At 38.1% G+C, this 22098-nt stretch overlaps 1 protein-coding gene across 1 annotated transcript; it reads left to right on the top strand.

Moving 5' to 3' along the window:
* The first annotated feature begins 2200 nt into the window (after positions 1–2200).
* Positions 2201–19939, top strand: LOC111345633 (uncharacterized). Its single transcript, XM_088725026.1, has 7 exons — positions 2201–2567; positions 15295–15572; positions 15800–15914; positions 16173–16298; positions 17028–17061; positions 17789–17915; positions 18275–19939. Exons 1-7 carry the CDS (start codon positions 2201–2203, stop codon positions 18806–18808), a joined length of 1581 nt encoding a protein of 526 aa, XP_088581152.1. The 3' UTR covers positions 18809–19939.
* Positions 19940–22098: the final 2159 nt, after the last annotated feature.

The following is a 22098-nucleotide window of genomic DNA, read 5'->3' as shown; positions in this document are numbered from 1 at the left end:
GTAGTCGTAGGGGTTGCGGTGTCGTTTGTTTCGGTAGTCGTAGTGGGTCGGTGAGTGTTTCGTCGGATGAAGTCGTTGTTGTGGTTGTTCTTCGTAAAAACACGGTGAAGGTATTTTTTCTCGTCGGATAAGCTGTCTGTCGAGTCACATACTAGTCGTGCGCCACCTGCAGACGACTGGTCAAAGCGCGGATAAATGATTGCCACAGAAGACTCAAACGCCACAGAAACAAACTACGACAACTACACGACCAAATGAAACAGCTGATACCAACTGACCTACTTGACACCGTTACGACAATTGCCGACAAACCAGCCAACAAGACGACTGAACGCGCCCGCACTGGACATCAACAAAAATTGACACGACTGCTACGCGACAAAGAAAAGAGACGAGGCGAACCGGACGACAACTGGGTAAGTAACATTTCTTCTCGTTCCTTAGACAAGACTGAAACTCAGGTACTATCATACGGACTAAAACACTCAGAAACACCTAAACGCATACCGACCAAGGCTATTGTGTCTAGTGTTTAAGCGGCCCTGTCTCGGCAACGAGAGCTATCTGAGCCGACCAAGGATAACATCAGAAGCAGAATTGCCTCCACTATACAATCAACGTCACTACATGACAGCAACTTGACTAAAGACGAACAACGCGCACTGAAACGACGGAGAAACGACGAGAACATACTCATCCTACCAGCCGACAAAGGACGAGTTACTGTTGTTATGGACAAAACTGACTATCACGACAAAATGGACGCACTAGTTAACGACAAACGAACCTACGAAGAACTCAAACGTGACCCAACTCCTGCACTTCAACGTAAACTCAACAGTAAACTACTGACACTCAAGAAAACGAACGCCTTTGACACCCAACGGTACTATCGACTGAGGTGCTCGGTACCACAGCCACCGAAACTCTACGGTTTGCCGAAACTACACAAACCTGGTTTCCTGATGCGATCTTTTGTTTCTTTCTGTGGCTCTCCCACATACCAACTATCCAAGTACCGGACGACAATACTACAACCGCTAACCGACAAATCCAGACATAAACTACAATCCACTGAAGACTTCATTAACGCTACCAAGACTGTTCAGATACCTGACGACTACAAACTAGTGTCATTTGATGTGAAATCACTGTTCACAAGTATTCCACTTCAATTGGCATTACAATGCACTGAGACTGCAATCCGACAATCTGGCGACCCACTACCACTACCGACAGACGACATGATGGACTTGCTAAACATTTGCCTAACGTCTACTTACTTTCAGTACAACGGTAAACACTACAAACAGTTACACGGCACTGCCATGGGGTCTCCAGTTTCTGTTGTTATAGCAGAAATTGTAATGCAGAACATCGAGGAACGCGCCCTGTCGACTTGCTGATAAACGATACCGCTTTGGTTACGTTACGTTGACGACACCTTTACCGCCGTTCGACACGACGAAATTGACGCATTCCACCACCACCTTAATGAACAAAACACTGACATACAGTTTACCAGAGAAGTCGAAGAAAATGGCAAACTTCCTTTTCTAGACTGCCTGGTAAGCCACAACGACAACTCATTGGGGACGACAGTTTACAGGAAACCGACACACCGACAGATTACTAGATGAGTCATCCTACAACCCTACATCACACAAAGCCAAAACTATCAGAACTCTAACACGACGCGCACAACTAGTATGCGACTCGACAGACAGCTTATCCGACGAGAACAAATACCTTCACTGTGTTTTTACGAAGAACAACTACAACAACGACTTCATCCGACGAAACACTCACCTACCCACTACGACTACCGAAACAAACGACACCGCAACCCCTACGACTTCAGCAACCATACCGTTCATAAAAGGCATGTCTGAAAACATCTCGCGCATCTTACTACCCTTCAATATCCGCGTCGCCCACAAACCCATCACCACACTGCGTCAGTTACTAACCAACGTTAAAGACAAAGACGAACCGAGGAATGGACAGGGAACGATTTATAAGATCAATTGTTCCGACTGCCAAGCCTCCTACATTGGTGAGACTGGCAGAAACCTCACAACAAGACTGACTGAACACAGACGGGCGACGAGGAAAGATGATGCCAGCAATCACATTGCTGAATACCATCGACTTACCAACCACAACATTGAGCACATCCTTCTCCAAGATCTGTCTTGGTATGAGGATCGCCAGACAACTCAGGTTTATCGTCATCAATAAGAAGGCCGACTCTTTGTACTCACTGATCGCTGACGGGAAATATCGCGATACATCACTGGGGCGTAACATGTGGAAGAACCTTACTGGTCCTTCTGCTTCTTTGCAGCCCAACTGTAACAAGGAGGGATTCAATGCAGATGCTCCTAGGTTTAACAAAGACAAATCCAAGGCAAGAATTGGTATCATAGGTAATGAACAGAATGATTGTAAAACCTGCGATTCTAGAATTGGATTCGGCACAGGAGGATATCCTCAGGAAGACAACACTTGCGGCAACGTTGTCAAACATAAAGGAGATCGTGGAGATAGAAACATTAATGCTATGGGTTATATAATGGTGCAGTAACAAGAAAAAGGAGTTCAAAATGAGTAAAATGTAGATAGCACCAGCACTACAGCTAAATGCATGAATGGTTGAAAAGAAAATAAACTAACAAAACAGAAAGACATCAACAATAATAATATACCGTTTTAAAAAAACAAACAAAAAATAAAAAGCAAGACAAAACAAAACAAAACAAAAAGGCTAGGTGTTTAAATGGGTACTGGTGACTTTAATGCTGGGGGTAACCCTGCGATGGACCAGCATTCCATCCAAGGGAGGGGGGTAGAATTACTACTAGTCGCTTCACTCTACGGAAACCGGAGTTAATCGCCGCCCGATGAGCCATACGGATCCTAAGTAAGCTTTACCTACTTTTCGTTTGTATTCCAATATCAGCAACCGCTATAAAACCTCTTTTCAAAATGAAAAATGATCTAATTCAACTTTCAAACTTTCTTGTTGTTTCTTTGAGAGAGACCATCATATGAACATGGACATGTTGTTTTAATAAAAACGTGGGAATCTTCCCACGGTTTTATCTCAGCAGGAGTATTATTCATTTCTACCATAGAAAAAGCTGCAACCACCAGGCGCATTTTAAGAAACAATTCAGATATTCAAAAATGATTTAATCGAGGACGCATCTATCTGACCCTATATCTAATCTTCCACAAAGGTAATATTTAGAGTAAGTATTACAATATCTCGGCCGGAGGGGCATAAAATGCTTAAAATAAATCGAATTCACAAAATTTTCCTGAAGAAAAAAGATAGTCTGAGCAATTTAGAGCAATGTTTACGAAACGCCGATCGCAATATGCACTCATTTATTCAACTTGGCAGAGCACCAGATCGTTAAGCATCAAAATAGATCATTATGTATGCAGTTCAGGTTTTTCAAAATACAAGTCTTGCCTGCCTTGAACCAAAGCCCTTCCCGGCCAATTTCTCTCCTAGGAAACAGTATATAGATAAGAATACCATGTCACCTAGGCGAAACTGCAATCAAGTCTTTTTGCGTGAATTATCAATGATGATACTCCCCATGCTAACAGCTGAAATACTCACGAAACCATGATTAATAAATATATCTTATAAGAAGTTTTGTTGTGTAGTATCGCTGAGTATTTTCACGAGTTCTGCCGTATTTTGACGAGCCCGTAGGGCGAGTCAAAATACAAATAATGGGTAAAACTACTCAGCGATACTAAACAACAAAACTTCTAATAAGATATCTATTACGTATGATGCACGATCCTTCGCAGTAGATAGCGCTATTTATGCAATAGCGAAAATCAGACCTGAAAAAATCAGGCCTGTACGGGATTCGAACCACTGACCTGTACGATACTAGTGCAGCGCTCTACCAATTGAGCTAACAAGCTAACTGGGAGCAAGCCGTTAAGTTGATTCGTAATAAACCCGTGATGATAAATCAGATACAATGAATATATGAAGTTCATATCCCGTACAGGCCTGATTTTTTCAGGTCTGATTTTCGCTATTGCATAAAGAGCGCTATCTACTGCGAAGGATCGTGCATCATACGTATAATACGTATAATACCGCAGTTCAAAATATATGAACTTCATATATTCATTGTATCTGATTTATCATCACGGGTTTATTACGAATCAACTTAACGGCCTGCTCCCAGTTAGCTTGTTAGCTCAATTGGTAGAGCGCTGCACTAGTATCGCAGAGGTCAGTGGTTCGAATCCAGTACAGGCCTGATTTTTTCAGGTCTGATTTTCGCTATTGCATAAATAGCGTTATCTACTGCGAAGGATCGTGCATCATACGTATTTTAATACCGCAGTTTAAAATATATGAACTTCATATATTCATTGTATAAGATATTTATTATCCAACACGCCAAACTGTTATTTCAATGCGGGCGAATTTCGCGGATATTTATTTACGGAGAAAGCGTGACAGAAGTATGCGAAGCGGAACGAAATTGGCGCGTTATCGTTGTCAATAAATGAAGAAATTTCCACGTCATCAAGCTGTTTTTCTTCGTTCGATTCATCTAATAAACTTGGATGCATATTTGCCAGCCATTCTGACTCTTCGTCGTCAGAAATATGATTCAAATTGTCCGCCACTTTTTTTTTCGTAGCTACAATTCAATTATTCGCTTGCGTGATGCGAGAAAACCTGTTTAACCGGTACTCTACAGTACAAATACCGCGTGATATTTGTACTCGTCTCTGGCGTTATCTGTACTCTACGAAGTGTAGTTGGATAATAAGCACTGTTATTCCCCAGCTATCGTTCTACTGGTGGCAGATGACACATCAGTGACACGGATATTTAATAAGCTTCAACGGTATATTCCGATAAAAAGAAGTAGATGAATTGAGTAAGTTTGAACGATTCGGCCATGTATATCGTTTTTACTTGCGTTCTTTTGATGGAACTTTGCGCCATAAAATTCAGGGTTGTCGGATCACAGGGTTAGGAGCGGCGAAAGTCATATTAACGTCTTAACAACAGGAGCAGTTTTCCTTTTGTTGGCATATTGACTTAAGCTATGGCTTTGGCTTTACTATATGTTTGTTTCCTGTTGATTTTATTTACTTATTATGCTAGATGTTTATTTCTGTTGCCTTTGAAATAATTTCTTTCTATGATGGTGCGCAAGCTATGGAAATGATGTTGGCAGCTATCTGTCGGGATCGGTCTAATATACTTCAGGCTACAATCCATACCATTTTTAATTCGGTTTGAAAGGAAAGGCGCGGAAAGGAAACATTTTTAAAAGCTACTTTTTGTGTCGTCATAAAAATTCCTTAATCGATATCGGGCCCACTAGTTTTGAAACTTTTTCTATAACGATTTCTCCTTCTTTAGACCGAATTCAAAAGTTCAAATCCTGAAGAGATACTAAGACCAGCTTTAGAACACAGACTCTAGCAAATGCCCTTAAATGTTAGAACGATTTAGCAAATGGATCACATTTTAAGCAAACTCACAGGTGAACTTTTAAGTTTGCCGGAAAAATATTTACCGGTACATCGTTAAGTCTGGAATAGCTACCGAACAGCTGCTTTTACACCATAACTCGCTCCGACGAAGGGCTAACGCTCGAAACGTCAGCTTTTGTAATCGTTACGGTGGCCAATTTACACCATAATGTTGTATATTCTTCGATTTTAACTCCATGGACCTTACCTTAGACGTAAGATTTAATTAGTTTCGGATGGTGTGCAGTGCAGTTTCTGCTATTCCAATGAGAATGTTCCAACATGTCCAAGATGGTGTGAAAAAGCAATATGCTCAAAAACGCATCCAAGTTTTTTTTCTCGCTTTTTAGTTTTTCAGTGTGCGCGGAAAACATTTATCCTTCTCCGTTGCCGAAATACATACATACATACATGCATACATACATACACACATACATACATACACATGAATAAAGGCTGATAGTTTCGAAAGAAACTGTTTGGGGCTGCGTCGGTGGGAGTAACGAAATAATTTGGATATATCAACAAAGTTGAAATGGTAAATTGGCCACCGTAACGATTACAAAAGCTCCGACGAAGGGCTAACGCTCGAAACGTCAGCTTTTGTAATCGTTACGGTGGCCAATTTACCATTTCAACTTTGTTGATATATCCAAATTATGACATACATACATAAATACATACATACATAAATACATACATACATACATACATACATAAATCAACCTTAAGTTTGGTTAATGGTGACTAAAATATTAAACACAAAGATAACAATAATTTGGTTAAATCTACTTAAAAAAAGGGGGTTGTGAGAGATGATTTCCATGTAGATAGAATTCTTCTCCTTGGTGGGATGGGTGAGATCGATAGACTGAAGCGGCTGCCAGAGAAGCCTGATATGCTGACGTCTGTTCTCAACCTTACACCGCACTCGTAATTCAGCCTCTGCAGCAAGTGGTCAGATATAAACTATATTCATTTTCATAACAAATCCATACTATATCGTTATTCATCTAAAACTACTTTACTCTAAACCAGTACTCATTTTCTGCCACATGGAAAATTTTGAATGCGGAGATGGAGGATGGACGCCAGTCATTGAAATTAACGGAAACAAGGTCAGTTTTTCTCCTCCTCTTCCTTTCAAAGCGATTCATGGTGCTCATTCTTTTAAATGATAATACGTTTCTATTCACGAGCAATTTAAAGTCATTTTCATACGAATTGTTGAAGACCAGGTCTCGGTTTGAGAAAGAGGCCAAGAGTAGTTCATAAAGGACCTATTACCTACTCATAATATTGGTATATAACTTAATACTCACGGTGAGAAAACGAATTGAGAATACGATAAATGCATGGTTGCGTAATTTGATAAGTTTGGTGTGCCTTCTTGTAAAGACCACCAGGGATAAAAAATGCAACTGATGAGTAATATTAGGGGCTGGTAATCCTGAATCGTTTTTTGCATTTTTTTTTTTATTAAACCACTTTTGATTTCGACTCTACATACTGGGAGGATAAAATGGTGTTTCAACCTGAAGGAGGCAAGACTGGGTTTGATTCAATAGAGACCAAGCTACCGACCTACTGGAGCACATCCTTCTCCAAGATTTGTCTCGGTATGGAGGTCGACTGAAAACTCAGGACGACGGCTGACTCTCTGTACTCACTGATTCCTGACCAGAAATATCGTAACACCTCACTGGGGCGTGTCACCTGGAAGAGCCTTATTGGTCCTTCTGCTTCTTAGAGCTCAACTTTAAACAGGAGGGATTCAATGCAGATTCCTATGATGATCCCAAGTATAACAGATACTTACAAAGCAAGAATTGGTATCATAAGTAATGAACAGAAGGATTGTCAAAGCTGTGATTCTAGAATCGGATTTGGCACAGGAGGATATCTCCAGGAAGAAAACACTTGCGACAACGCAGTCAAACACAAGGAAGATCACGATGATATAAATATTAAGGCTATTGGCTATATATTAGTGCAGTAGCAAGAAAAAATGAGTACCAGAGGGGTAAAAAGTAAATAGCACCAGTACTACGGCAAAATGCATGGATGGTTCAAAAAACAGCAACTAACAAACAAACAAAGAGACATCAATAGTTACTGTAACAAAAATAGTCATAATGATAATAGTACTAATAATAACACTAATAATAATAATAATAATAATAATGATAATAACAATAAAACATTGGAAAGAAAACAAAAAGAAAAGAAAACTAGCCAACAAACAAACAAGCAACAAATAAACAAAAAGGGTCCCTTTGGTGTTTTGCTTTTTACTGTGAATTGGTAGAGTGGTGGAGTTTGTAGGATACTGGCTCGTACGAAATCAATTGAATTATGTAAGGAAGGGAAAACACTATACCCTGGAGTAGGAAAAAAACAGTAGCATCGAAATCAGAAATATAGCGAGCTTTACCGTATCAGTGATATACATTAATTTTTTTTTTACTTTTTTGTTTAAGCCAGTGAAAGCGGTCAGGTATTCAACGTTGCAAAGTCAGACATTTGGTCAACAACTGAGTTCGTAACTGAGCCACTGGCATACTAACTTAAACTCTAGTGCAGGTATTTTGATCTCCCACGCTACATCCTCGCTTTCTTAAAAAAATATATCTTTTTCTGCTACTAAATTAAGTTTCCACGAGCAAGGAAGTTTAAACCAGGAAAGTATAAGTTAACGTTTAATTCAAGATAATATTTCGAAATCAGTATCAGTTATTTTGATTAGTATTTTAATTGTAAACATCTCATGATGCGGGCGAGGAAGGCTTTTAAAATCTACAAACAGGGGAATTTTACCACGCTTCTCACACCGCCGATATCATGGGATTTTCCTAAAACCTTATGGATCTGAAACTATGTCAGCTACGCAATCCATTATTCAACCAACCAAAATGGTACAATCTGCCATGTTTACAACTTTACTTCATACAAAATAGATAATAATCATCGGAAACTTTTGACACTGTCTCAATACTTTTGTTCTCGCAGTTTCCAGTTGCAAGGATGCTTATGAAAAGTACATATAAGTCAAAGGAAAAATAGGATTTATCGTAATGGTACAACCAAATTAAGGAAAGAAAAAGCTGAACATAAATAGAATTATGAATAAGAATAATGTTGCCTAGATAGATTTGTGACAAAACCTTAAACATGGATGGTCACCCAAAGATTAGACAAGCTGAAGCTTTCCCTGTAAAAATTGGCAACACAAAGGTAGAAAAAAAAAGCGAGCTGAAGTTTCAAAAAGGAGATCATTGTCACTTTTTTGAAAGCGAAACGGAAATTGACTCTTGTGCAATTGTTTTAAGATGGCCTGTTAAAACAAAACGAAAAAAAAAAATAGTCGTTCATTGTGGTAACATTTGTATTAAATTAAAGTTGATGTAAGTTATATGCAATCATTGAAAACCGCAAACAACTCAAGAAAGATTATAAAGAAAGCAGAAAGATAGCACTTCCCTCGGACAATCAAATTGTAAATTGCAACGGTTTCTCACAACAATATAACATCCTTCACATGACTTATTAATCGAGGTGGTACTTTAAGGCTCAGTGTAAATATATGGGTGAATTAAAAAAAATATTTTTCATTAAAGTTATATCAATTTATCACGACACGTTGTATCATACTCTATATATTGTCTAAACAGAACTAAAGTGAGTGTTGAAGTAGTCCGATTCCGAGTTGTTAGGCTCACTTGCCTTACCGACGGAAAAGAAAAAATACGAAAGATCTCGACGATTTTGATTCCCATTTGTGCAGCAAGCAACAGAACAATTAACCATCTTATAAACAAAACGATTGAGCGAGCATGAAATCTTCCTTATGAGCTTTTATATTTCGCGCCATCACGCAGCACTTCGCACATAGCCTCGCTCTCGTGCCACAACTTCAGCACCAGGGCTCTGTCATGCGATAACTTGGAATTGGGCTATTACGCTGCTCCTTGAATTCAAACCAATTCTCATTTTCTGCCACATGGAAAATTTTGGATGCAGAGTTGGAGGATGGACGCAGGTCATGAAAATTAACGGAAGCAAGGTAAGTTTTCCCCTCTTCTTCCTTTACGTTCTCGATGTAAAAAAATCTATGGTGTATCTCAGTTTTAGAAGAGAAGTAAGCTAATTTTTCCCATCTTTGACAGATCAAAGATGCGGGTTTGAGCATTGGATAAGTTTTACCATGAACCACGTATCAAAGACCCTTTAATCTCTTCCCGTTTATGGGGTAATGAATTAGAGAAAAATGTTTCCTTTTCAGTGTGAACTTTTTACCTTTCGAAAATACTGTCGACCAAAAGTAATGTGGATGGGCAAAAGGGAAGAAATCCCTGACAACGGAAAATATTGAAAAATATTGGAAAGCGTGTACAATAGCAGTATTCACAAACATACTCCCTCATAACTATGTAGCCAATCACCTAACATATACATATAGAGCACATCCACATAGAACACATACAACTATATATCACATCATGTTATGAACAAAAAGTATAAGATGACAGCGCGTAATGCCCAGCCTGGGATCACAATTGCTTCCAATAGCCCATTTCCGAATAACCTTTGGCCTATTTTCCTGAGCGAGTCCCGGTGTCCATATGACGGGAAGTTTTCAGTTACAAGAAAATTAAACTCCTTTAAAGTCGTTTTGAAAATAAGGACTATTCTGTAAAGACCACGACGCATACAACTGATGATTAATCTTTGGAGCTAGTAGTCCTGAATAGCTTTTTGCATTTTTACCTAGACCACTTTTAAATTCAACTCTCTATACTGGGACGATAAAATGGAATTTCACCTTTAAGGAGGCAAGACTGGGTTTGATTCAAATGAGACCAAGTTATCAACTTACTGGAGCACATGCTTCTCAAAGATCTGTCTTGGCTTGAGGGTCGCCCGAAAGCACAGGTTTATCGTCATAAATGAGGAGGCGGACTCTCTGTACCCATTGATCGTTGATAGGAATCATCGCAACACATCACTGGGGCGTGACACGTGGAAGAGCCTTATTGGTCCTTCTGCTTCGATGTAGCTCAACTGCTAGATTAAGGGATTCAATGCAGATGCCTACACTGTAAGATGATCCTAGACTTAAATTAACCTTTTCCAAGGCCAGAATTGGTATCATTGGTGTCCCTCCCGCGTCCTGTACTTTTATTTTAAGAGTGTTTCGTTGCCATGTGAATTGACAGGTCGGCTCTTTGCTTTGGGCTGCGTGCTCATGTGTAAGATAAAAACAAGTTGAGTTAGGAGTAACGTGAGCGGTGTTCCTGCGAATACAGTTATTGTTGTCCAACAACGACAATTGGTAGTGAACAGAATGGTTGTCAAAGCTGTGATTCTAGAATCGGCTTTGGTACAGGAGGATATCCCTACGAAAACAACACTTGCGGCAACGCAGTCAGACATGGAGAAGATAACGGAGATAATAACATTAAGGCTATGGGTTACATATTGGTGCAGTGGCAAGAAAAGGAATAAAGGAGAGGGAAAATGTGAATAGCGACAGCACTACAACCAAATGTATAGATGGTTGAAAAAACAACAACTAGCAAACAAACAGAGAGACATCAATAGCAATGATAATAGTAATGACGATAATGATAATAATAATAATAATAATAATAATAATAATAATAATAAGATGCAGAGAAATCTTAAGGCTAATTCAGAGATCGGTCATTTCAAGTACGCTCCGCATTGCCCGGACATTCAAGGTTGCTCTCTAATTGTCTTTAAGATAGATTGTAAATAGTTAGCGAAATTGATAGTAACCAGTGGCCAGTCTTTCTAGCAAATTTTAGGAAGTCGTTTTTAAATTAGGTTTTTAAAGGAACACGAGTTGTCTTAATTAGTGTTATTGGTTTCCCGCCATTTCTGCACGTTGTATATCATAGAAAGTTATAATTCCGTTAGGAACATAGGTTACGTTGTTACGCCCTGTTTTTTTTTCTTTTTTTTTTTTAGTAAGCTCAGCATCTAGAAGTTCAGTACTGCGATTATAATAATAATAATAATAATAATAATAATAATGATAAAACATGGGAAAGAGATAGAAATAAAAACTAACCATCCAATAAACAAACTTACAAATAAACAAAAAGGGACACTGTAGTTTTGCCTTTTACTGTGAAGTGGTAGAATGATGGTGTTTTAGGTAACTTCTTAATCAGCATCATATAGAGCTGCTTATTTGTAACATGTAAGAGAGCAGTAAGTACACTATATAATGGAGAAAGGAAAAAAAAAACAGTAGCAGCTTCAAGGACAAGATTGACATTAAAATTCAGAAATATAGCTACATGAACCTTCACCGTATCAGTGATAAATATTTTTTTTGCTTTATTTTAAGCCACTGACGGCAGTCAGGTATTTTATGTTTTATAGCCAGATATTTTGTCAACAGCTGAGTCCGTGACTGAGATGGTCTGGCATAATAAATTGAACTGAACTACATGTATTTTGATCTTCCTCGCTGCACCGTCGCTTTCTTTAAATAAACATATATTATCTGTACTAAATTAACCGAGGTTTTTCATCTTTTTGGGGGGTTATTTTTACTTCAGACTACGTGGAAATCCGCTGAGATATCGAGAAATGTCCATTTCTTGCCTTCTTTGGAGTGACTGATGGAATAAGCATGACGTAGTAGGATGAAATTTGAGTTTCTTTTGCTACATAAATTATTTTTATGTGAAGATCGTTATTTATTAAAGACTACATTAATCATACGTCGGGTCGAAAAACGCTTAAAAGCTTTGTTTCTCGTGTACAACACCAGGGAATTTCTCCAGCTACGTTTGCCATGTATTTTTTTATTATCTTTCTTCCTTTATTGCAGCTCTGCTGTATGATACCCAAATCGCAAGGTTAGTTTCAATATAGTTTCTATTGGACTGGTCATACATGTAGCAAGGAATTAACAACACTGTAACATTACAGTCCTGACACTTTCTTCTGCATTATAACAAACTAAAAAAAATAGTTATTCTCTATGGTTTAGAAAATGTATTCAGACTTATAATTTCCAGGGGATAAAGCACTGAAAATGGTTATTGATCAATCAAAATCTTTCTGCACTTTGAAAACTTCAGCGATGCATTCTGTGTTCGTCACCTTCTTTGTGTGTGATTGCAGCATAAGCAGCTGTTTGGCACGAGATGACAGGAAATCGACCTCAGAGTTTCCCTTTTAAAACCGCAACTTTAATTTGTCTCCACGAAAGGTACAAACGTATTAAAAAACGACAATTTGGCTTTTAAATTAAAGCCAGAAAAGCATTAATGCTACTTACCGGTCCCTTTCGTGGATTTCTCTACACGAAGCAGTTTCCAGAGAAAGTTAAAAAATATCTCTAGATTATGAACGATAATTGTAGAATTCCTTCTGTTAAATTCTACTCTGCATTGTTATTTATCTTCCATCATATTTAAGTCTTCGCTTCCCGCCTAAAGACGATCCTATTCTGACTGACGTTTTCATTGTAAGGCGGGATTTTTAATTTCTGCCTATCGATTGCTTGCTTCTTCGCTACAACCATTGCTACACCTCTCATCAGACAAGTGAGTCTTACAGGAAATTGTTATGAGCTCTCACTCGTTATTTTGCAAGTCTTTGTCACAATTTCCATTAATATTCGTAAGTTACTGTTCAATATTACAGAGCACCTTTAAGTTATTTGGGTCACTTTTCTTTCGTGGTGAATTGCCAGCAGAAAGAATTAAAGAAACCTCACAATGATTGTTAAAAAAAAAAAAGAAAAAGAAAAACAAGAGAACAAAAAACAAAACAAAAAGAAAGAAGAAAAGAATCTACGTCACATTTCAAACTCTAAAGTAGTTCTTCTCCAAGAGAACATCAGCAGTGACCTATTGTTGATTTAATGAAAACGTGGGAATCGTCCAACTGTTTCATCTCAGCAGGAGTATCATTTATTTCTAATGTAGACTGAACCTAACCCGCCAGGCTTATATGAATAAACCGTTCAGATATTCAAAAATAATTTTATCGAGTAATCATTATATTTGCTCTTCTCCAGAGGTAATATTCATAATGAGTATTAGGATTTATTACACGACTCGGTCAGTCAGAGGGCCAATAACTAAAATCAACCAATCAAAATGCTCTAGTACCGGTCAATATTCTCTCAGTATTGAACCCGGCACTGTCCCGAATGGTCCCGAATGATACCGCACTTGTGTCCCTTTGCACTTTAGTCGTATAATAAATCTTTTATTAGCCAAGCTTGCTCGGGACCGCACTGGAAGAATATCGGCCCTTTTTTGTACGGAAGAATATCGGTCTATTTTGTACAGACCTCGTTGCGCTCCGTCCGTACTGTCAAGACCTCTGGCCGATATTCTCCCAGTACGGCCCTCGTGCTTGGTTAATAAGATATATATCTCAATTAAGGAGCATAAAAATGCTTAAAAGAAATCGAATTCACAAGATTTTTCAACAGAAAAAATACTCCGAGCAATTTAGAGCGATGTCTGCGAAACGCCGATCGCAATATGCATACATTTATTAAACTTGGTAGAGCACCAGATGATATTCGTCAAAATAGATCATTATGTTTGCAGTTCAGGAATTAATAGGCTTTAATTGTATTAAGTTGAAGTAAATGAATCGAATAAGTGTTGAACGATTCGGCCATCTACACTGTTTTTGTTTGCGTTCTTTTGATGGAACTTTGCTTCATGAAATTCAGGGTAGTCGGATCACAAGGTTGGTATCGGCGAAAATCATTTCAACGTCTTAACAACAGTAACGCTTTTCTTGTTGTAGCATTTTGACTTAAGCTTTGCCTCTGGCTTTAATTTGCGTTTGTTTAACATTTTTTTTCTACTTACTATGCTAGATGTTTATGTCCGTTGCCTCTGAAATAGTTTGGTTCTATGATGGTGCGCAGGCTTTGGAATTGATGTTTGCAGCTATCTGTCGAGATCGATCTAAAATACTTTCAGCTACAACCCATACCTTTTTAAAATATCGGTTTGAAAGGAAAGGCACGGAAAATAGATATTTTAATATTTTGTCAGTAAAAACGATGAAATTCCTACTTTTTTGTGTGCTGTCACAAAGATTCCTTAATTGATATCAGGCCCGCTAGTTTTGAAACTTTTTCAATAACGAGTTTTCCCTCTTTAGACCCAATTCAAATGTTCGAATCCTAAAGAGATAGTAAGATCAGTGTTAGAACAGACCCTAACAAACACCTTTAAATGTTAGAACGCTTTACCAAATGGAACTTCTCAGTCTGCCGGAAAAAATATTTACTGGTACATCGCTAAGTCTGGAATGGCTGCCGAACAGCTGCTTTTACACCAGGATGCTTCATACTCTTCAATTTCAACTCCATGAAACTTACCTTACCCGTAAGATTTAGTTAGTTTTGAATGGTGTGCAGTGCAGTTTCTGCTATTCCAATGATTATTTTCCAACATGTCCAAGATGTCGTGAAAAAGCAACATGCTCAAAAAACGCATCCAAGTTTTTTTTCTCGATGTTAAGTTTTTCAATGTGCGCGGAAAACATCTATCCGTCTCCAGTGCCGAAATCAACCTTAACTTTGGTTAATAGTGACTAAACAATTAAAAAAAAAATTTTAATCTGTTACAAAAATTAAGGGGCTGTGAGAGATGATTTCCGTGTAGATAGACTTCTTACCCTTGAAAATCCATACTATATCGCTGTTTATCTAAAACGCATTACTGAAACCCTTCATATCTTAAGAGTTCTCTGATGCAGACCAATGCCGTCATTTGAAGTTTGGTCCTAAAGGAGCTTTTGACGGGAAACGTCTCAAAAACCATGTGATCCGCAGTGCTAAAGTTATGGTACAGGAGTTCTGCGAAACTATGTGTCATATGGAATCCAACTGTGTCAGCATCAATCTTGAGAAACAAGCGGGTGGAAATGGAAAGTACAAATGTGAATTGAATAATGTCACACACCAAGGATACGAAGGCGATTGGGTTGAGGAGAAAAACTTCTTCCACCATGCATCTGAGGTAACTGCAATTTAGTTAGTGGAACAATATGTAGTCATCTTACTTTTTTACAACTAAATTTTTCAGGTTTGTTCTCTTAACAGCCGGCTACAAGTGCCATTACACCATCACTTTTTTTCTTGAAAATCCATAGTAGTATTGGTTGATATCTTAAAAAAGTAGCTAGTGATGCAAACAGCCGAAAAGAAGCCGTCTATTTTCTCTTTTATGGTTTTGATTCGTTCTAGAGTGCTTGTGTTGAAAGTCCTTGCAAGAACAACGCCACTTGTCAAAGTGGTTTTACTGATAAAGGATATCGCTGTCTGTGTCCTGCTGGTTTCATCGGTGCGAGGTGCGAAACAGGTAATCAAGAAACGTACGTCTTTGTTATTCATGGTTCGTCATTGTAATGGAGGTATTATAATATATAATTTATACTTGAACATATAAACCTAGACGTCAGGAAGATTGACGAACTTGTCCCACTCTCTCCCATTTGAGTGTTGCTTGGTGCTGGAATGGGCGGGGTTGTTTTAAACAAATTGGTACGATATGAGTCAACAGAACTCGAAATTATCGTATTGATGTTTAACAGTGCTAAGGCTCTGAATTTATTTTCAGATATTGACGAGTGCACCAAGGCTAGACACAACTGCAAGCCCACTCACGAGTGCAAAAATAGCCAGGGATCTTACAAATGCATTTGTCGACCTGGATATTATGGAGAGGATTGCAATATACCAGCGGGTAATGCGAAAGAAAAAAATTAAGGAACCAGTCCCAGTCATTATTTATCACCCTGGAGATGGGAGGGGGGAGGGGGGTGGAGTATTTTGGGGGCATCGCATGCTTTTCAGGAGCAATGGAAGTGGATCAGTCGTCCTCAACAGGGTTAGATTTTTCTATAAACAGTTGGGTGGGCCAAATTTTTTCCATATCATGCATAACGTACAATTCAAAAAGTACACTTTCAAAAAAGAAACATAGACGAAGTTTTACCAGGATAGCAGTCCTACGTTTGTAAAGATTTCAAAAGATATACTCGTTTTTCCAAGGGGGATCAAGAGAGTACAGTGGAGCATAATGGGAGGATCAGGGAATTCTGACGTCGGAGACAAACCAAAGTCCTCCAAACCCACCTCCCCTCTCCCAGACGATAAACAATGACAAGTCCCTAATTGTTGATGGGAAGTTGAATTAATATAGACATTGGAGAAATTTATTCTAAAGAGCAGTTTAACATGAAGCGAGTGAGGGAAGCTTTTGAAATTTCCAAACAGAGGAATTTCACCACGCTTCCCACACTGAATCAAGGGGTTGGCTAACAATCATATGGAACTGAAACTGTCTGTTGTGCAATCCATTATTCAAACAACCAAAATAGTACATTTTGTCATGTTTACAACTCAAAGTCATGCAAGTAGATTATAGTCACTGAGAACTTGTAGCACAGTTTCAATGGTTTTGTTCTTGCAGGTTCGAGTTGTAAAGAGGCTTATGAAAAGAACATGTAAGTCAAAGGAAAGGTGGGAAAAATAGGCTTTATTGGAGAAGTACGAGAAAAATGGAAAAAAAAGCTGAACATAAATAGATACATGAATAAGATTAACGATAAAAAATATATATTGGGGACAAAATCTAATTGTGGATGGTCACCTTAAGGTTGGAATAAACTGAAGTTTTCCCGGAAACACTAAGGGGAAAAACAAAGCGAGCTGGAATGATTTCTTGGTAAGGTTTCAAAAGGATATAATTTTTCAGTGATCAGATAACTTCAATGTTATGTGCTACTTTTACTTGTCCGTTTTCGGGGAGCGAAACGATAATATACTTATACGTACTTGTTATTAGATGGCATGGTTAAAAAAAAAAAAAAAAAAGAGAACACCAGTCATTCACTATCATAATGATAACACTTGTAGTTCAGTCCATGACGTAAACTACAGCTGTATTAACGATGATTAAAAAACGAGAAAAACATAAAAAAATTATTAATGAAAAAAGAGAGATGGCACTTCCCTTGGACAATCAAATTCTGAATAAAATGGTGCTTTGGATTGCTTAGCTATGTAAATTGCAACGGTTTCTAACAATAATGGATATGGAAGGTAACACCCATCACATGACTTATAAATCGATGTAGTATTTAAAGGGTTAGCGTCAAAATGTGGGTAATTAACAAAGAGATTTAATTTATCACTACATGTAATATTATACCCTGCATATTATCTCTACAGAACTAGAGCGAATGGTGAAATTACATTGCTCCTTGACTCTAAACGAGTACCCATTTTCTGCCACATGGAAAATTTTGAATGCGGAGATGGAGGATGGACGCCAGTCATGAAAATTAATGGACAAAAAGTCAGTTTTTCCCGTCCTCTTCCTTTCAAAGCGAGTCCTGGTGCTCATTATTTTAATCACCGGATAATACGTTTTTATTCACAAGCAAATTAAAGTCATTTTCATAGGAATTGTTGAGGACCATGTCTCGTTTTGAGAAAGGGGCCAAGGGTGCTTCGGAAATGGCCTATTACCTACTTATAATACTGTTTTAAAACTTATTACTCTCCATGAGAAAACTGGTTTGGAATACGATAGATGAGTGGTTACGTAATTTGATATGTTCACTGCGCCTTCCTGCAAAGACCAATAGGGATACAACTGATGAGTAACCTTTCGGGCTGGTAGTCCTGAATAGTTTTTTACATTTTCTTTCTTAGACCACTTTTGAGTTCGACTCTACCTACTGGCAAGATAAAAAGGTGTTTCAACCTGAAGGAGGCAAGACTGGGTTTGACTCAAAAGAGACCAAGCTACCGACCTACTGGAGCACGCCCTTCTCCAAGATTTGTCTCGGTATGGAGATCGACCAAAAACTCAGGTTTATCGTCATCAATAAGACGGTCGACTCTCTGTACTCACTGATCGCTGACGGGAAATATCGTAACACCGCACTGGGACGTGACACGTGGAAGAGCCTTGTTGGTCCTTCTGCTTCTTTGCAGCTCACCTGTAACAAGGAGGGATTCAATGCAGATGCCTATGATGATCCCATGTATAACAAAGACTTTTCCAAGGCAAGAATTGGTATCATAGGTAATGAACAGAGTGATTGTCAAAGCTGTGATTCTAGAATCGGATTTGGCACAGGGGGATATCCCAAGGAAGCCAACACCTGCGGCAATGCAGTCAAACATGAGGGAGATCACGGAAATAAAAACACTGAGGCTATGGGCTATATATTGGTGCAGTAGCAAGAAAAAGGAGTACTAGAGAGGGGGGAAATGTAACTGGCAGCAGCACTTCAGCCAAATGTATGGATGGTTGAAAAAACAGCAACTAACAAACAGACAAAGAGACATCAATAGTAATGAAAATAGTAAAATGATAATAGTATTAATAATAACAATGATGATAATAACAAGAAACATTGGAAAGAGACAAAAAAAATAGCAAACGAACAAACAAACAACAAACAAAAAGGGCCACTTTGGGGTTTTGCCTTTTAATGTGAATTAGTAGAGTGGTGGGGTTCGTACGTTACGGGCTCATGCGAAATCAATTGTATGATGTAACAGCAGTGAGAACACTATACACTGGAAGTAGGAAAAAACAGTAGCGGCTATAAAGACATGAATGACATTGAAAATCAGAAATATAGTTAGCTTTACCGAACTATTTATTTTTTTCTTCTTTGTTTAAGCCAGGGAAGGCAGTGAGGTATTATATTTTTTGCCAATAGCTGAGTTTGTAACTGAGCCGGTTTGGCGTATTAACTTGAACTGAAGTGCATGTATTTTGATCTCCCTCGCTGCACCGTCGCTTTCTTAAATTAAAATTTTTCTTCTTTTACTAAATTGAGCTTCCACGTGCAAGGAAGTTTAAGGCAGGAAAGCGTAAGTTAACGTTTAATTGAAGATAAGATTTCGACATCAGTATCAGTTATCAGTTAGTATGCACGATCCTCGCAGTAGAGAGCGCTATTTATGCAATAGCAAAAATCAGGCCTGTACGGGATTCGAAACACTGACCTCTGCGATACTAGTGCAGCGCTCTACCAATTGTTAGTGTTTTGATTGTAAACATCTCGTCTTTTGGGCGTTTACTTTTATTCATTTTCCGTCAGCTCTTGCCAGGGATATTTTTTTTTCTAGAGAAGAATTATTATTTTTTCGTTATAAATTCGCTGTCAATTGTGTAGTTTGTTATATCAGAAATCATGATCAGATTCGACTACTTCGTCCATTATTGGCAAAACTTTAATATTCACATATCTGTTCAGTTATCACTTTAAGTACAATAAAACGACTTCTCGCGAGTCTATGTTCAGTTGCTCAGGCTTTCATTTATTGTATCACGATCTAAGGCACAAATACATTCGTGAATGTAATCATTCTCAACAGATCGACTTTGGGTAAAGTGGTGACGTTGTTACTAATTATGCAAAGATATGCGAATAAACAAAAAATGGCAGAGGTCTAAAATTAGGATATTGCCTCTTTGATGATGCAAAAATGATTCTTACATACTACGCATCGCCATGGCAAGCAAAGTTTGTTCTTCCTTTGCACCCATTGCAGAGATTAAGACCCTGCTTTTTTTTTCCATTTAAATTCTAAGTATTGTTAATCCTCTCATCAAATAAGTGAGGCTAACAGGAAGTCGCCATGAGCTCTCACCTGTTATTTTTCCAGTCTTTATCATAATTTCCATTATCATTCCTAGATTACCGCTATTCAATTTCACGAGCACCTGGACACGTTCAGTTATTTAGTTATTTTAGCTTCGTTATGGGATGCCTCTGAAGAGAATTAAGAATGGGTGAAACTTATGAAGAACGTCGAAGAATGAAGAACGTTGGTTAAGGACGGTGAGGATTGACATGGACTGTACCTGAGAAAACTTTATAAGATTACCTAAAAAACTAAAAACCAAAACACAAAAAAACAAAAAAGAAGACAAAACAGAACAAGACAAAAAGGGAAATTAAAATAAATGGAGAAAAAAGATACCTAGCGATGTACGTACTTTTTCATGGAACCTTTACTCCAATATCATCAACAGATGTAAAAACCTCTTTTCAGGAGGCAATGAAAGCAGAAAGTAATCTAATTCAAGATTCAAACTTTCTCGTTGTTCTTCTGAGAGAGACCATCGTATGAACATTGACCTATTGTGGTTTTAATGAAAACGGAATCTTCAAACTGTTTTATCTTAGCAGTAGTGTCATTTATTTCTACCATAGACCCGCCAGGCTTATGTAAATATACCATTTATATATTCAAAAATGATTTATTCGAACATGCATTCATCTCACGTTATATTTAATCTTCTACAGAGGCAATATTCATAGTGAGTATATTGATATCTCACTTGAGGGGCATAGAAATACATAAAAGAAATCGAACTCACAAAATTTTTCAAAAAGAAAAAAATACTTTAAGAAACTCAGAGCGATGTTTATGAAACGCCGATCGCAATGTACATTCATTTTACTGAACTTGGCAGAGTACCTAGTAATATGTGTCAAAATAGATCGTTATGTAAGCAGCTTAGGTTTTTCATAATACAAGTCTCGCCTGCCTTCAACCGAAGTCGTTTCCGACCAACAGTTGAACGATTCGGCCATGCATCCTGTGTTTCCCTCCGTTCTTTTCGTGGAGCTTTGCGTTATGAAACTCAGGATTGTCGATTCACAGGGTTAGTAGCGGCCAAAATCATATCAACGTCTTAACAATAGTAGCGTTTTTCCTTTTGTTGGGATATTGACTTAAGCTATGACCTTGGCTTTACTTTGTGTTTGTTTGCTGTTTATTTTTTTTTACTTATTATGCTAGATGTTTATGTCTGTTTTCATTTATAACATAACCAAAGTAAAGCGCGCGCTCTGATTGGTCAATTTAGCGTCCCCCATTTGCCCATGGGTGTACGCTGCTGACGTGAGCAAATGCAAAGACTATTTTTCCGCGCGCTTGTTTTTTCTGATCGCGTAAGAGTTGTTGAATAAAAGGGAACTCTTTAGCTACAATGTATCAATGTTATGTTATAAAACAAATGGTAAACACCACAGCGTACACTATTGAGTTATGGATGCACTTGGGAAGCTAGAGTCGCTCTCGGCTATGCCTCGAGCGACTCTTACGCTTCTTTCGTGCTTAGCAACCTCCCGCGTGCATCCATAACTCAATAGTGTACGCTGTGGTGTTTAACATTTGTTAATTAAATATATTGGCTCTTGAGAATTGAATTGATGATTGCAGCAATCTGAAGGGATCGATCTAATAAACTTCCGGCCTTAATCCATACCATTTTTAAGTCGGTTTGAAAGGAAAGGCGCGGAAATGAAACATTTTAATCTTTTATTAGTAAAAACCATGACATTCCTATTTTTTGTGATGTCCCAAAAATTCCTTTCTTGATCTCAGGCCAGCTAGTTTTAAAACTTTTTCAATGACAATTAAAATGCTGAAATCCTAAAGAGAGTAATATCAGTGTTACATGTAGAACCGACAATAGAAAACGCTATCGTTGCTCATCTAAAACG

The sequence above is a fragment of the Stylophora pistillata genome, chromosome 6 (assembly GCF_964205215.1).
Source record: "Stylophora pistillata chromosome 6, jaStyPist1.2, whole genome shotgun sequence".
In the NCBI taxonomy this organism is placed as follows: Eukaryota; Metazoa; Cnidaria; class Anthozoa; order Scleractinia; family Pocilloporidae; genus Stylophora; species Stylophora pistillata.
This window is presented reverse-complemented; position numbering and strand designations above follow the sequence as displayed.